Source organism: Patella vulgata, chromosome 2 (assembly GCF_932274485.2).
Source record: "Patella vulgata chromosome 2, xgPatVulg1.2, whole genome shotgun sequence".
NCBI classification, from domain to species: Eukaryota; Metazoa; Mollusca; class Gastropoda; family Patellidae; genus Patella; species Patella vulgata.
In genome coordinates this window covers 36,616,398-36,629,963 of record NC_065880.2, presented here as the reverse complement: position 1 = coordinate 36,629,963, position 13,566 = coordinate 36,616,398, and the positions used below count along the sequence as shown (strand labels likewise).

General features: G+C 35.5%; 1 protein-coding gene and 1 long non-coding RNA gene across 2 annotated transcripts in view; one reads left to right on the top strand and one right to left on the bottom strand.

Moving 5' to 3' along the window:
• Positions 1 to 935: 935 nt before the first annotated feature.
• Positions 936 to 7,365, top strand: LOC126810992 (uncharacterized). Its single transcript, XR_007675343.2, has 4 exons — positions 936 to 1,020; positions 2,654 to 2,815; positions 6,984 to 7,059; positions 7,307 to 7,365. It is a non-coding gene; the product is annotated as an uncharacterized LOC126810992 (long non-coding RNA).
• Positions 7,366 to 9,376: 2,011 nt separating this feature from the next.
• LOC126810974 (dynein axonemal heavy chain 5) overlaps positions 9,377 to 13,566 on the bottom strand; it is a 36,404-nt gene continuing 32,214 nt past the window's right edge. Inside the window, exons 72-80 of the mRNA XM_050536427.2 lie at positions 13,255 to 13,419; positions 12,905 to 13,099; positions 12,580 to 12,730; positions 12,255 to 12,366; positions 11,924 to 12,080; positions 11,474 to 11,686; positions 10,865 to 10,993; positions 10,600 to 10,726; positions 9,377 to 10,407 (exon numbers count right to left, since the gene is read on the bottom strand). Coding sequence (XP_050392384.1) covers positions 10,124 to 10,407; positions 10,600 to 10,726; positions 10,865 to 10,993; positions 11,474 to 11,686; positions 11,924 to 12,080; positions 12,255 to 12,366; positions 12,580 to 12,730; positions 12,905 to 13,099; positions 13,255 to 13,419 — 1,533 coding nt within the window. The 3' untranslated portion in view covers positions 9,377 to 10,123. The remainder of the gene's footprint in view (positions 10,408 to 10,599; positions 10,727 to 10,864; positions 10,994 to 11,473; positions 11,687 to 11,923; positions 12,081 to 12,254; positions 12,367 to 12,579; positions 12,731 to 12,904; positions 13,100 to 13,254; positions 13,420 to 13,566) is intronic.

Sequence of the window (13,566 nt, the reverse complement as noted above, 5' to 3'; positions counted from 1 at the left end):
CGATAAATACCAAATATACATTTATATACAGTAGGCCTACCACATGGTACAAATTACAGCTATTGATATTATTAAAACGTAGAATAGTCAGAAATTTTATTTCTCTAATTAAACATACATTATGCAAGAGCTAAATCTGCAAATAGCAGATCTTTCTTTAGGCCTGAAATGTTATCTATTTACTGGATTAGAACCCGGTCTGCTGCTTCTGATTAAATCAAAAACTGGATAATCGAGACTCTGTTTTTATCGTACCGAGTTTAGTAAATGATGATCGAGGCTAGGCCCAAAATTCAATCGCTAAATACTCGGTTCGTAGTGGATCAATTTGTCTGAAATTTTCAGCAAATTCCCTTTACATTATCTAGTTTTTAACTATTATAGCGAGAACTGCCAGCTCTTTATCTAATCTCCAATCATGCATCTTTAAAAAAAATGTATTACAAAAGCTTATTTTGAGCACTTTTCAATAAGCTGTATATTTTAAGTATGTTGCATGCCGGTCCATGTTTTTACGCGACCATGAAAGAAAAAGTTACAGTGTATTTTGTTCTGTACTATTTTGCGACAATATGAATATGGTACCCTAAAACAAGTCCACAAAAAATATGTATGGAATGATTTTTTTTTCAAATTAGTGCTCGGTGGAAGTTGACCACCCGCTTTATCAGACAGGGTCAAAATTAGAAGGTTGCTATTGCGCCATAGAATGCAGCCTGTGCTTAAAAAGGGGTGATAAAATTTTATCCATAAATGACTATTTCCAGCATAGTCCTTTATAGCGACATCAGATTGTAACTTACTTCAGCATGTCACTTCTTGCTCCTGGGGGATGTCATAACATAAGTTTGATCAAAAACTTCCGACCTCCACATCTTGGCACTTCTTGCGATTCTTGCCTGGTCTTTCGCGGATACACTCTTAACTATTTTCCTTTTCAGGTTCATGTTTAGATATGGTTTTGAAGGAATATGAACTAGAACATTTAGATTGCATTGACATATGTGTGCCCTCGTGTTCGTGAGTATATATATATATATATTTTTTGTTTTTGTTTTATCAAAACTTCGAGGTCTTGTTTGGGTGGTTCCAGTGTGATGATTAATGATTTTCTTTTCTTTTTATTTTGCTGATGCTGAAAACTTTTGTTTTTAAGTCCTGGAGATAATAATTAGTTATATAATTAAATCCAGGTTCCCTGTGTAATAACAACATCAAATATTTTTTTTTTTTTTCATGACATTTTTGTTATCAACAAAGTAGGCCAATGGGCCAATCTGTTATTTTCAAAATTCATATAGCTATATACATGTGTATATAAATTTTGTCATCAGTACATCCACCTTACATGTATCTTATAGTTTAAACGTTCCTATCACCCTTACGCGTGCGTTACACCTGAGTTACCAGAGACTTTTGTCAAGCGTAAATTCCTGGTTCGTATAGACTTTGCGTGTGACGTCATCAATGTGTGCGTATTTCTCATACGTGATACGGCACACGTAAAAGGTCTGTATAACATCGTCGTGATTTTACCGTCTTTTTTTGCTATACTTTTACACGCTGAAATGTTTTCCCATAGCGTTTTTATGAATCTATGTGTATCCCAGAACACGAAGGTGTATAGGCCTATTTGATGTGATTTTAACTATGATAACGACTGGAAATTAATCATTATTTTTGATAAGTTTTTCTTGGAATTTTCATTGCCTATCAGTAAAACTAAAACGTAGCGTAGTAGGTAGATGTATTTATAATATGTTTTTTATGTAAAATCCCAGTTTCTATGTTTTGTCAAAGTGACCTCTGGTTACCCCAAATATACGTCAAAATAACCAAGGGAGAGCCCCCAACCCCTCCCCTCCCCCAAAGGTACATTGTTTTAGGAACCTGGCAAACACCCTTCTAGAAAAATTCCTGGATCCGCACCTGCCATACATCTACCCTATACCTTAGTTACACGTCTATAGCATCCTTGTATGTACCTTATACCTTAGTTACTTGTTTGTACCATCCATCCATACGGGTACCTAATACCTTAGTTACACGTTTATGCCATCCTTACATGTACGTTATATTTTAGTTGTACATTATACCATAGTTAAACTGTGCGGTTTTTTTTTTCAACTTTACTCAAATAGCTGGCGTATAATTTTTACATTATTGCTACTTTGCTACTAGTACTATAGTTCATTAGTTACACGAAAGGTATTATCATTACAGCAGCGTCGTATTATATGATTGCTGTCCCTTAGGATTTAGTGATACTAATATTCCATTATTCTTATAAGCTTGTCTCATGGTTGTTGAAATGAAATGAAATGGGGTTTAACGGCCTACTGTTCTGCACCGACTGGGCTAATGAAGACAGTTCATGGCTGTTACACAAACGTTATTCTACAATATTTCAAATTGTTCATGTATTCTTTAGGAATCATTAAAGCTATGTTTACATGTATAGGTATAATACATCATTATACTTTTGAGGTCGAAAGTTGCAGTATCTGTGAATACAGATAGAATACAGTACATTTAAAATCATTAATTGTATGGATTCATTTTAATCTCTGCGTGGCAACTATTTTAGATTTATTCCGGTCAATAGTGATTTAACTTAAACATTACTTACTAATATTGTATATATTTTTTGCAGTGAAATAGTATTTACAACAGATATTTCAACTGGTACATGGCCCTCTAAACCCCTCATTACGAGAACTGTTAATAAAGTGAAAAACGTGTATAAAAAGAAGAACATAACTACGGACATATTTGACGAATTGGAGGACACTGGAGATATGTTGAAGTTCCTTCGGTAAGTTTTCACGTAGACGGTTACACAGTAGAAATCCCATCGATCACTTACATAATTTAATGACAAAAATAACCAGCGGCTGCCAGGCAGGATACGCCCACATTTTCGAGAGATGGATAGAGAACAAGCTAACAAGAAAGTGATTTTTCCTACAATCAAGGGCCATAATTCAGGAAGTTACGGTCCGATATGGGCGAATATCGAAAGGAACCGAGATCTTTGGGTTATAAACTTACATTTCAAGTTTCACCAAAATCGGATAAAAATTGTGACCTTTATAGGGTCCACAACCTTGATATACCATATTTTTACGCTATTTGAGAACGAACGGCAGCCATTTTGTCTGTCAATATTGGGCCGATTTTCACGAAATTCGAACTCAGTCGTCCTTAGGGTGTAACGGTGATATAATAATACGGGTTTTTAAATCGGATAAAAATTATGACCTCTATAGGGTCCACAAGCTAAAAACGCGATATTTCGTACAATCAGGGGCCATAATTCAGGAAGTTACGGTCCGATATGCGCGAATATCGAAAGGAACCGAGATCTTTGGGTTATAAACTTACATTTCAAGTTTCAACAAAATCGGATTAAAATTGTGACCTCTAGGGGTCCACAACCTTGATATACCATATTTTTACGCTATTTGAGAACGAACGGCAGCCATTTTGTCTGTCAATTTTGGGCCGATTTTCACAAAATTCGAACTCAGCTATCCTTAGGGTGTAAGGGTGATATAGTAATACGTTTTTTTAAATCAGATAAAAATTATGACCTCTATAGGGTCCACAAGCTAAAAACGTGATTTTTTGTACAATCAGGGGCCATAATTCAGTAAGTTACGGTCCAATATGCGCGAATATTGAAAGGAACCGAGATCTTTGTGTTATAAACTAACGTTTCAAGTTTCAACAAAATCGGATAAAAATTGTGACCTCTATAGGGTCCACAACCTTGATATACCATATTTTTACGCTATTTGAGAACGAACGGCAGCCATTTTGTCTGTCAATATTGGGCCGATTTTCACGAAATTCGAACTCAGTCGTCCTTAGGGTGTAACGGTGATATAATAATACGGGTTTTTAAATCGGATAAAAATTATGACCTCTATAGGGTCCACAAGCTAAAAACGCGATATTTCGTACAATCAGGGGCCATAATTCAGGAAGTTACGGTCCGATATGCGCGAATATCGAAAGGAACCGAGATCTTTGGGTTATAAACTTACGTTTCAAGTTTCAACAAAATCGGATAAAAATTGTGACCTCTATAGGGTCCACAAGCTAAAAACGTGATTTTTCGTACAAACAGGGGCCATAATCCATCAAGTTTCGATCCGATACATGCCAATATCGAAAGCAGCCGAGATCTTTTTGAGATAAACCTATATTTCAAGTTTCGTCAAAATCGGATAAGAATTGTGACCTGTAGAGTGTCCACAAACAAATTGTGGACGGACGTCCGGACGGACAGGGGCGACGGCATAATACGTCCACATGAAAATGTGGGCGTATAAAAATTGTTTCATTACTAAAAGGTCCAGGTTCATACCGCAACGGTTTCAACTTACCAGTAATTTGTCTCGGGTTATATTTGTTTCTTATTCGCTTCTTAGGACTCGCGTTGTGTATATATACTATTCAAAAAAAGTAGGGGATATTTGATTTTGGGGGCATAATACTAAAATATGCAAATGACTACGAAAAAAGTCACTATAGAACCTAACAGAAGAAACATTTCCAGTTACATGTGACGCCCAAACGCACCAATAGCTACCGCATGGAATGCAGGTGATGCTTGGGATCATCATGGGGGTCCAACCCAAGATTTGCACGACTCTGACTTTGAATGTTACAGTCATTGTGGCATTGAATTCCAGGGTTGAAACATCAGTTTAATTGTTTTAGTGACCAGAAAACAAATTTTGATATGCGTCGGCTTACCCAAAATGAAAGGTTACGTGCCCTTGGCATGCTACAGATCGGCACAACACAGGCGTTTGTGGCGCGGACGGTGAATGTTTCTCAGTCTGTCATAAGCAGGCTATAATCCAGATACCGTGATACACAATCTGTACAGGACAGACCACGCTCAGGTCGAACAAGGGCGACAACTCAAGCCCAGGATCGATTTATCCGTACCTTGGCCTTGAGAAATCGTGTCATCACAGCAAATCAGATCAGCGCTCGTCTTCAAACAGACACTGGTGTGAGAGTGAGTGGCCAGACGATTCGGAATCGACTGCATAGGGGTCACCTTCGCGCCCGACGTCCTCGCGTGATCCCTTGTTTGAGAGATCATCACATTCAGGCAAGACGTCGTTGGTGTAGGGATCGTCAACACTGGGATAATCGACGCTGGAGCAATGTGATGTTTTCAGATGAGTCAAGGTTCACTGTTGATTTTTTGGACAGACGTAGGAGGGTGTGGCGTCGTCGAAACGAGCGCTTCCAAGACGTTAACGTCATCAGACATGATCGATTTGGGGGTGGTTCTGTTATGGTGTGGGGAGGCATCACTGTTGCTGGAAGAACGGCTTTACATGTTGTTGCAGGGCGTGTTACAGGCCAGTACTACCGGGACAACATCTTGGCAGTCCATGTTGTGCCGTTCGCACGACGTCATGGCCACCGTTTCATCTTCCAGGATGACAACGCAAGATGTCACAGGGCCAGGATCGTTACAGGTTACCTCCAACAACAGAACATCACCTTGGCCAGCACTGAGTCCCGACCTCTCCCCCATCGAGCATGTCTGGGACATGCTTGGACAGAGGTTACGTCAACGTCAACAACGTCCTGCCAATGTCCAAGAACTTGCTGCTGCGTTGCAACAGGAATGGGACAATCTGGACCAAAATGACCTTAGACGTCTCATTTGGAGTATGCCACGTCGGATCAATGCTTGTTTGGCAAACAGAGGAGGATTTACCCGTTACTGACTTAGTTGTGATGCTGTGGTAACTTTGCTGTTTGACCCTGGGTATCATTTTACCCTTATAATGGTCGGTCTGTGCCTTACTTAGTCTAACGATCATTTGTTTCTTCGTCAGTTTCATTAGGTGACTTTAATAACACTTAAAAATCAAATATCCCCTACTTTTTTTGAATAGTATATATATTTTTTTATCTCCGCCGTTAAGACGTTTATCTACCAGGAATAACAGTGCATCAGGTCGTTTCTACGTTTTATAGCAAGCACTGGATACATAGATTACAAGCTTAGGTTACATTACAATACTTAAAATTAATATCTTTCTCTCAACTTCAACTCCCGTAGACTCATGAAACCGCTACATCATATGGTCGTCTAAAGAACCCAGGCGGTGTCTGACTTGATGTCTGCCCTTTCTAAGAATTTAGCGGCTGTCGAACGGCCAAAGCTCTGACGGTTTTTTACCCTTGGGTTCCGGCTTTCAATTATGTAATTGGTCAAATATGACGTAATTAATTATAGCTATTGGTTACTAAGCACAAATGATGCAATGGTGATTTTCCTACACACGTGATAAACACGGGTTTCTCCCTGAATCAGCTATGTTTTGGTTTTATTAATCTTTTTATGTGTCAACAACTCCTAATTCATTTGAGTGTGTGAGATATGACTTCTCTACAATACATGTATGTGAGCCCAATAATTAGTTAAACATACATTATGCAAGAGCTAAATAGCTGCCCATTGCAGGTCTTTCTTTAGGCCTGAAATGTTATATTATAAACATTAATTAACTTATCCAGACCATAATCAACTCTAGATGGCATCGCTAGCCTGCGATGTTTATTGGAATAGGTTCCGATTTGCTGTTCGACTTCCATTCATAATTAAATCATGAAATGGATAATCGAGACTGTTTTTTATCCTACCGACTTTAGTAATGATGATGGAGGCTAGGCCAAAAATTCAATCGCAAAAATCTCGGTTCATAGTGGATCAATTTGACTGAAATTTTCAGCAAATTCCCTTTACATTATCTAGTTTTTGACTATTATAGCGAGTACTGCCAGCTCTTTATCTAATCTTCCATAATGTATCTTTAAAGATATAAAATAATGCTATTATTAATTTAAAGAGCAAAAATTCTGCCAATCTTACTACACCCCCTGCCCCACCCATAATCTGCGTCGGTCACTTGACATTAACCACACAGTTCTATATTTTTCAGGAGAAATGTGTTGAAAGTAGAGATGTTTTATAAGCAGTTGAACTATGAACGTATAACAGCAACACCAGCATATGATGTAGGTTTAATATAGTATAAAATCTTACTGCTAGATATTGTTCTCTCGGCGTGCATAATTGGAAATAACTTGAATTCATAACCCAATTGAATAAGTGTCGCTCGCGGAGGATGCATATCCCACATACCAATCCTAAATATATATACCCTAAAAGATCGGTTTTGGGATTTCACAAAATTTGCCAAGATCGAGCCCACCTGCACATTATAACGAAAGTGTCAATGATATTATTTTGGTTTTGTTTCAGTGGAGCAGCTTACTATCAGACTTGGGTGGACAGGCTGGACTGTGGGTTGGTTTCTCCATACTTACAGCTGTCGAGATGTTGGAGTTGTTATTTGAGATTGTTAAATTGCTCGGGAGAAAAATGTTGGGAACAGGGAGGGTTGAAGACATAAACAAAGTTAACATGGTGCAAGTTCAGCCCATCAAGTCTTCAGATAAATGTTAATTCAAATTGTGTCAAGACCGATACAAGTTTTAAAACAAATACCACCGGGTGTTCACTTTTCTCTTTTAGGAGAGCATGTACATTCCAACCGGCCTTTACTGCGCCAATTATTATATTACCGCTATGACGATTGGGACACCAACAAAATTATATCAGAAATAAATAATATCATATTATTATGAACAATTTAATACCTCGTTATCCACCGTTATGTTAGGCGCTGGCAAAATCATGAGCTTTTATATACAGAACACAGAAATAACAATTAAGTCCTTCAGCATTCGGAGCCACGGTGGCTAGGTGGTTAAGACGCTGGCTCGCTAGCCTGGAGGTCGGGTGTTCGATCCCTGCATTGGCCGAGAAAGTTCATCCGGATTTTCCGACGTGGTTTCCCCTTGTCAGTGGTGCAGAACGGAGGGCCTGACAAGGACAGCTGTCTAGTCCTTCGGATGATACGAAAAACCGAGGTCCCGTGTATACATTGGAATGCACGTAAAAGATCCCTTGGCAGTGCCGCTGCCCGGGCAAAATTTCCCTCATAGCACACTGTGTGGCGTATGCCCGTCTTCATTAGCCCAGTACAGGAGCAGAACAGTAGGACGTTAAACCCCATTTCATTTCATTTCATTTCCTTCAGCATTCCTGATTTTTTGGGATGTGGTTCCATAACAGAGGCACTTGATATTCAAATATAAAACCCTGTCCATAGCTAACAGGTTGTGAATTGAAATGCAATAGGGTCTAACGTCCTACTTTCCTGTACCAGCTGTGCTATTGAAGACATAGATACCACGTCTAAAAATCTTGAGGAACTTCACGGCCAAAACAGGACGCGAACCCAAGCCCACCTGGCTAGCGAGCTAGCATATATTACTAAACCACCACGACATAGTTCGAATGTTCAATAGATGATTTTATAGTTCTTTAGAGTATAGTTAGTACGTCGGGTGCCAAATAAGCAAAGATCACAGATTGGCAAAATAATATATAGCTACTCAATCCTACCAGTCCCATAAATTTTGTACAAACTGATATTAATATATAACGTTTATTTTTATTTTTGTGATTAACTGTTGATATATACATTATATATATAATTAATTAGATATTGTATTGTTTTTAAACGCCCACATTGTAATGTGGCTGTATATAGCTGGAGCCCATGTTCGTATATCCATTTCATGTATACATTTGTAGTTTTGTTTTATTGGATGACAGTCTTTCATCAAAGGAAATTTTGTCAACAGATAAAGGTGTAATATAATCTTTTGTATTTTACTGTCGTCACAATACAGTTAGCCAAAATGCCAACTAAAATGATCAAACAAGTCGACCCCACTAATCTTTAATCATACAGAGGTTAATGCCCCATCACTGATGTCATAATTATTGTCCACTTCTTCGACCGCTATGACTAGTCGGATATTCTCTAGTGTTAAGATTGTAGAAGAATGGATCTTAATAAATATTATGGTACAGCTGGCTAAATATGCCGTTGTTTAAGAATATTACACATTTTGGTAGATATGGCCAATCCTAAAAGTAGAACAGGCTCTTTGGTTTGTTCGTTCCTTGGTGGGGATTTAACGTCGGCTTCCCTGAGGGAAAATATTTTCCTAAATAAAAAAAATTGCAAGAGGAGACAGACCGGCTTTTTCTTAGGAGGGGATGTGTACGCCTTCAACCCTTCTAATATCTTGCTGTCTACATTTCTTATATTTGGTATGTGCCTCCTGTTTGTGCTCAAGAAAAGGTGGGTGGGGGGTGAAACAAACTTATATTGACCAAATCCTCAAATTTTTCAGATTTCAAACATAGAAAGTAAATTAGGAACAAGAAAGTAAATTAAAATTTCTGCTTTACAAAACTTTTATTATGTTTCAAACATAAGATGAATTATATAAATAAAAAATATATTATATAAATAGAAATTAAACTCAACAATAGAAAATATAAAGAAATAATATTTATATAAATAATTTAATAGAATTTGTATATTTTGATTTTGGAGGTACGGAATGATAATCACTTTTTACCTTTTGTATATAATCAATATTATTAATATATGTTTAATAATACAAATTGCAAATCACACACAAACATATTTACTTGACACATTTTTTTGGTTTGACAAAGAAAGATGTTAAAACATCTATCATATTAACCTATTTTTTGATCACATTATATTAACCTATTTTTAATGTTATATCATTTTATTTCAAAATAAATGTATTGGCACTTTTAAATATAGCTTTGTTTTGTAATAAAATCATGTTTTCAGGCATGAACACAGTAAAACATTTCTAGTTTCATTAAATGATAAAAGTACTGTAAATATAAATATATACACTTGAAGGGACATCTGTGATTTATAGGTGTTTGTCAGTTGGAAAAAAAATTTGATTTGACTGTACAGTTACATAGGATCTACATTAGATTGTACACAAGTTTTGAATTACAATTTAATTATACAATTAACAAACACACAGGAAAAAAAAACGTTATTCTATAAGCAGGTTTCTGCATGGATTTTTGACAACCTTAATTTGTTTTGTGGCTCTAATTATGCCTCTGTATGTTGGATTTGATCAAAATGATCACCTAATTCATTGTTTACTTGGTGTCACAGAGCAGAGCTACACCTCTAAGAATCCAGTGATCAGGATGTTTATTTGTTTTAAGCATGAGAGGGAAGATATAAGTTAAATCTGTACGTCTTGGTTTCTTGTATACTGGACATTCATACTGGGTGGCACTCTTGGGTTTCTCTTGATTTGTAGCAAAGACATGTACAACTGGAAGTAAACTGTATAATACTTTAGGTGTGGGTTCAATAATACGACAATTTCTTCTATCCCAACCAGCACCATCCAGATGTAAACCATGGACATAAACACCTAAAATTATAATTAAAAACATTATATTTCATATTAAAGTAGAAATATTAAATCAACAATATTTTGGAGCAACATTTAAATAAACGGTCAATAAGCACAATTGATTTAGTTTAAATATAACAAATTTTCAAATTAGTTTTATTAATTGTTTTTATAATAACGGTGAGAAAGAATAATTAGAGAAATATTTACCTTCAGATGGTGGTGAAACAATATCTTCTTTCATCATCTTAGTAACATCATTCTCTAGTGTTACTAAATCTAAAGCCCAACCTTTATGAGCTCTTGTAATCTCTTGTCTCATGGCTGTCAAGAAACCCTGGAAAAATATTCAAAGTTTAATTAATATTTAGTCTTAGTAATTTAACAAAATGGTAAAAAGTATTATGAAAACAACCTATTAAATTAAGGAACTATTCATTAAGATGGAATCATTATAATAATCCAAATGGTGTACCTGTGGATTGAAGAAACCAGTCATCCAGAAACAGTTTGGTCGACCATCAAACAACCAGCTGTGGAACTGAGCATTACGATCTAATAAATCTGTGAACCAGAAACCTAATGTTGCAGACTCCCAGGAGATCTGAAATAATAACAAAAATAATTATTAAAGAATTCAATATTCCAGACTAAAAGGCAAATATAGACATTCAGTCCATCACTGTGAAAAAAAATAGTCTGGCCATTACTCTCTATTGATTTCATGACATCACCGTTTCATGTCTTAGAACATCAGCAAGTGAGAGAGAGAGAGAGAGAGAGAGAAATGGGGTTTAACGTCCTCGACACAAACTAGGTCATTTTGGGACTAACATGGTTTAATTTTATTTCAATAATTTGCTTGTGCGTAGGGTTCTTTAGCAGTGAGAGGAAACCGGAGGACCCAGAGAAAACCCACCAGGTTGTCATGTACAACCGGGGAATCAAATTCACACCAGTTGACTCAATGACAGACTTTATCGTACAGTGCGCACGTGCTAACCATTCAGCCATCCAACCCCTACATCAGCAAGTGATGGAAGAATAACATATTTTATGAAGTAAAGAATTATAAATTATTGACCTTTTTCCAGTTATTTGGTACCCTGGCATCATACATGTTATCAAGAGCATCTCGTAGATTTTCACTCATGATAATAGTACCATCGATAGCAAGTTTCAGATCTTTCAATGTATTACGAACTAATGTCAATACTTTTTGCATTCTGTCAATTTCTTGGCGCAAGAAAATATTGATAGGTTGTAACAAACCCATTTTCTTCAAACGATCTTTCACCTGTAATAAGAATATTTCATGTAAAAGTGACAGTAAGACAGCATGAAGAATTGATAATGTCCTTTATGTTTGTCTTGAATCAATTAAAATGGTGATAAAAAGAAATTGATTAAGGATCACACAAACCAAATTAAATAATAACACCTATTAATTATACTCTATATCATGAAAATTATTAATTATTATCTATTATACTGTGTATCATGAAAATCAATTAATACAATATGTTATGTTTACCTCATGAGGAATGTAATCCCCAGGTAATTTTTCCAACATGTCATCAGCTAGTTTATAGACAACAGATTCTCTGGTTTCACCGCCACCACTACCAGCATCTTTAGGTTGTATATTAACAATACATGCTAACATCTCATTAGCTGTATTAGTTTGATACCTATAATATAATAATAGTTATTCAAGTTAAATCTTTATTACATAACATTGTTTACTTTCTTTTCATTATTGAAATCCAATAATTGAACTGTTATTTCACTAAGAAATGTTACCATTGTTTTACACAATTTGGATGTCTATAATAGGCTAATTGTTTGTATATAGTAAACCTTACGTGATATCAGCATTAGGATGAAGACCAAAACATTCTGGTGTATCAACTAGTGGTAAGCTTTCTATCTGTGTTCTGTATTCATCTATTGTCTTACATTTTGGTATTTTATAACCTAAAATATTAAACAGCTCATTTGAAGAATAGAACAAATCTAAATTTTGATAAGACTAAATTACCTATTTCAAATATATCACATTCTTCACACAAAGTAAATAATATTTATTTGTAAAAGCATATATATGTAATTTAATTGTCACAAGTTTTCTTCATATATATATATATATGACAATGTTTCAAGTAGATTTCCTTTGTATTATTATGTTACCTGTATAGAATTGGAAGGAATCTTGGAACATATTTTCACTGAACCAGACTTTAGAGTAGGTATTGAGTAGACGTTTATCATAATCATCTGTAACACGACCTCCATATTGTACCTCACCTATCATATAACGCACTGTTATCCAATTAACACCCTGTAAATAACAAGAACATATAACCATATTCAACTGATGTGAACACCTAGAACACCAGGCCTTGGGTAAAGAAAATACCTGGTACTTTCTTAAATCCATTTTTTAATAGCAACAGAGAAATAATTATAAACTATACTTATAATTTATACAAAATATGTGATTAAAATATCTTACTCGTTTCGGATCCACATCATCTAGATGATTTTGTATAAACTGTACTGTAGCTGTGAAATCTGACTGATTAAATTCATAAGGTATATTCCAACCAATTGGTCCAAATTTACGTCTTTCTTGTACTGTCGTATGCAGAAAACCAACAGCATATAGCATAGGTTTCCATTGAGTTAGATTGGTATACTCGAGTTGTTCCTGTACAATAACAAAGATATATTTATAAAGGTTATCACAAGTTGAAATATGATAGTACAAATGGTGAATGAATGAAAAAAAAATAAACCAAACAGAATCACAAACAAAAAAGTTAACACTTTCTAGCACAAAGATTATGTAAAATAATAATTTACCTGAGTAATACTAGCATACGTTCTTTTAAGACCAGCTTTTACACCTTGTGGTGGTTCATTGGTAAATTTAACAGAACATTGTAATAAATTAATAGGGAATTTAGGATGAGGTTCTGTTGTAAACCATAGACGGAATTGATCATGTACAACCTCTGTAGATATTACCTGTAAAATAAATTTTCAACTCATTTAAAAATCAGTGTATATTTAAAGCAGGATGAATCTGGAAATGATAATTCTTTTTACTTTATAAATCAGTATTAAAATCTATTAATAATTTTACATTAAATGTAAAACTGTTTATAACATTAA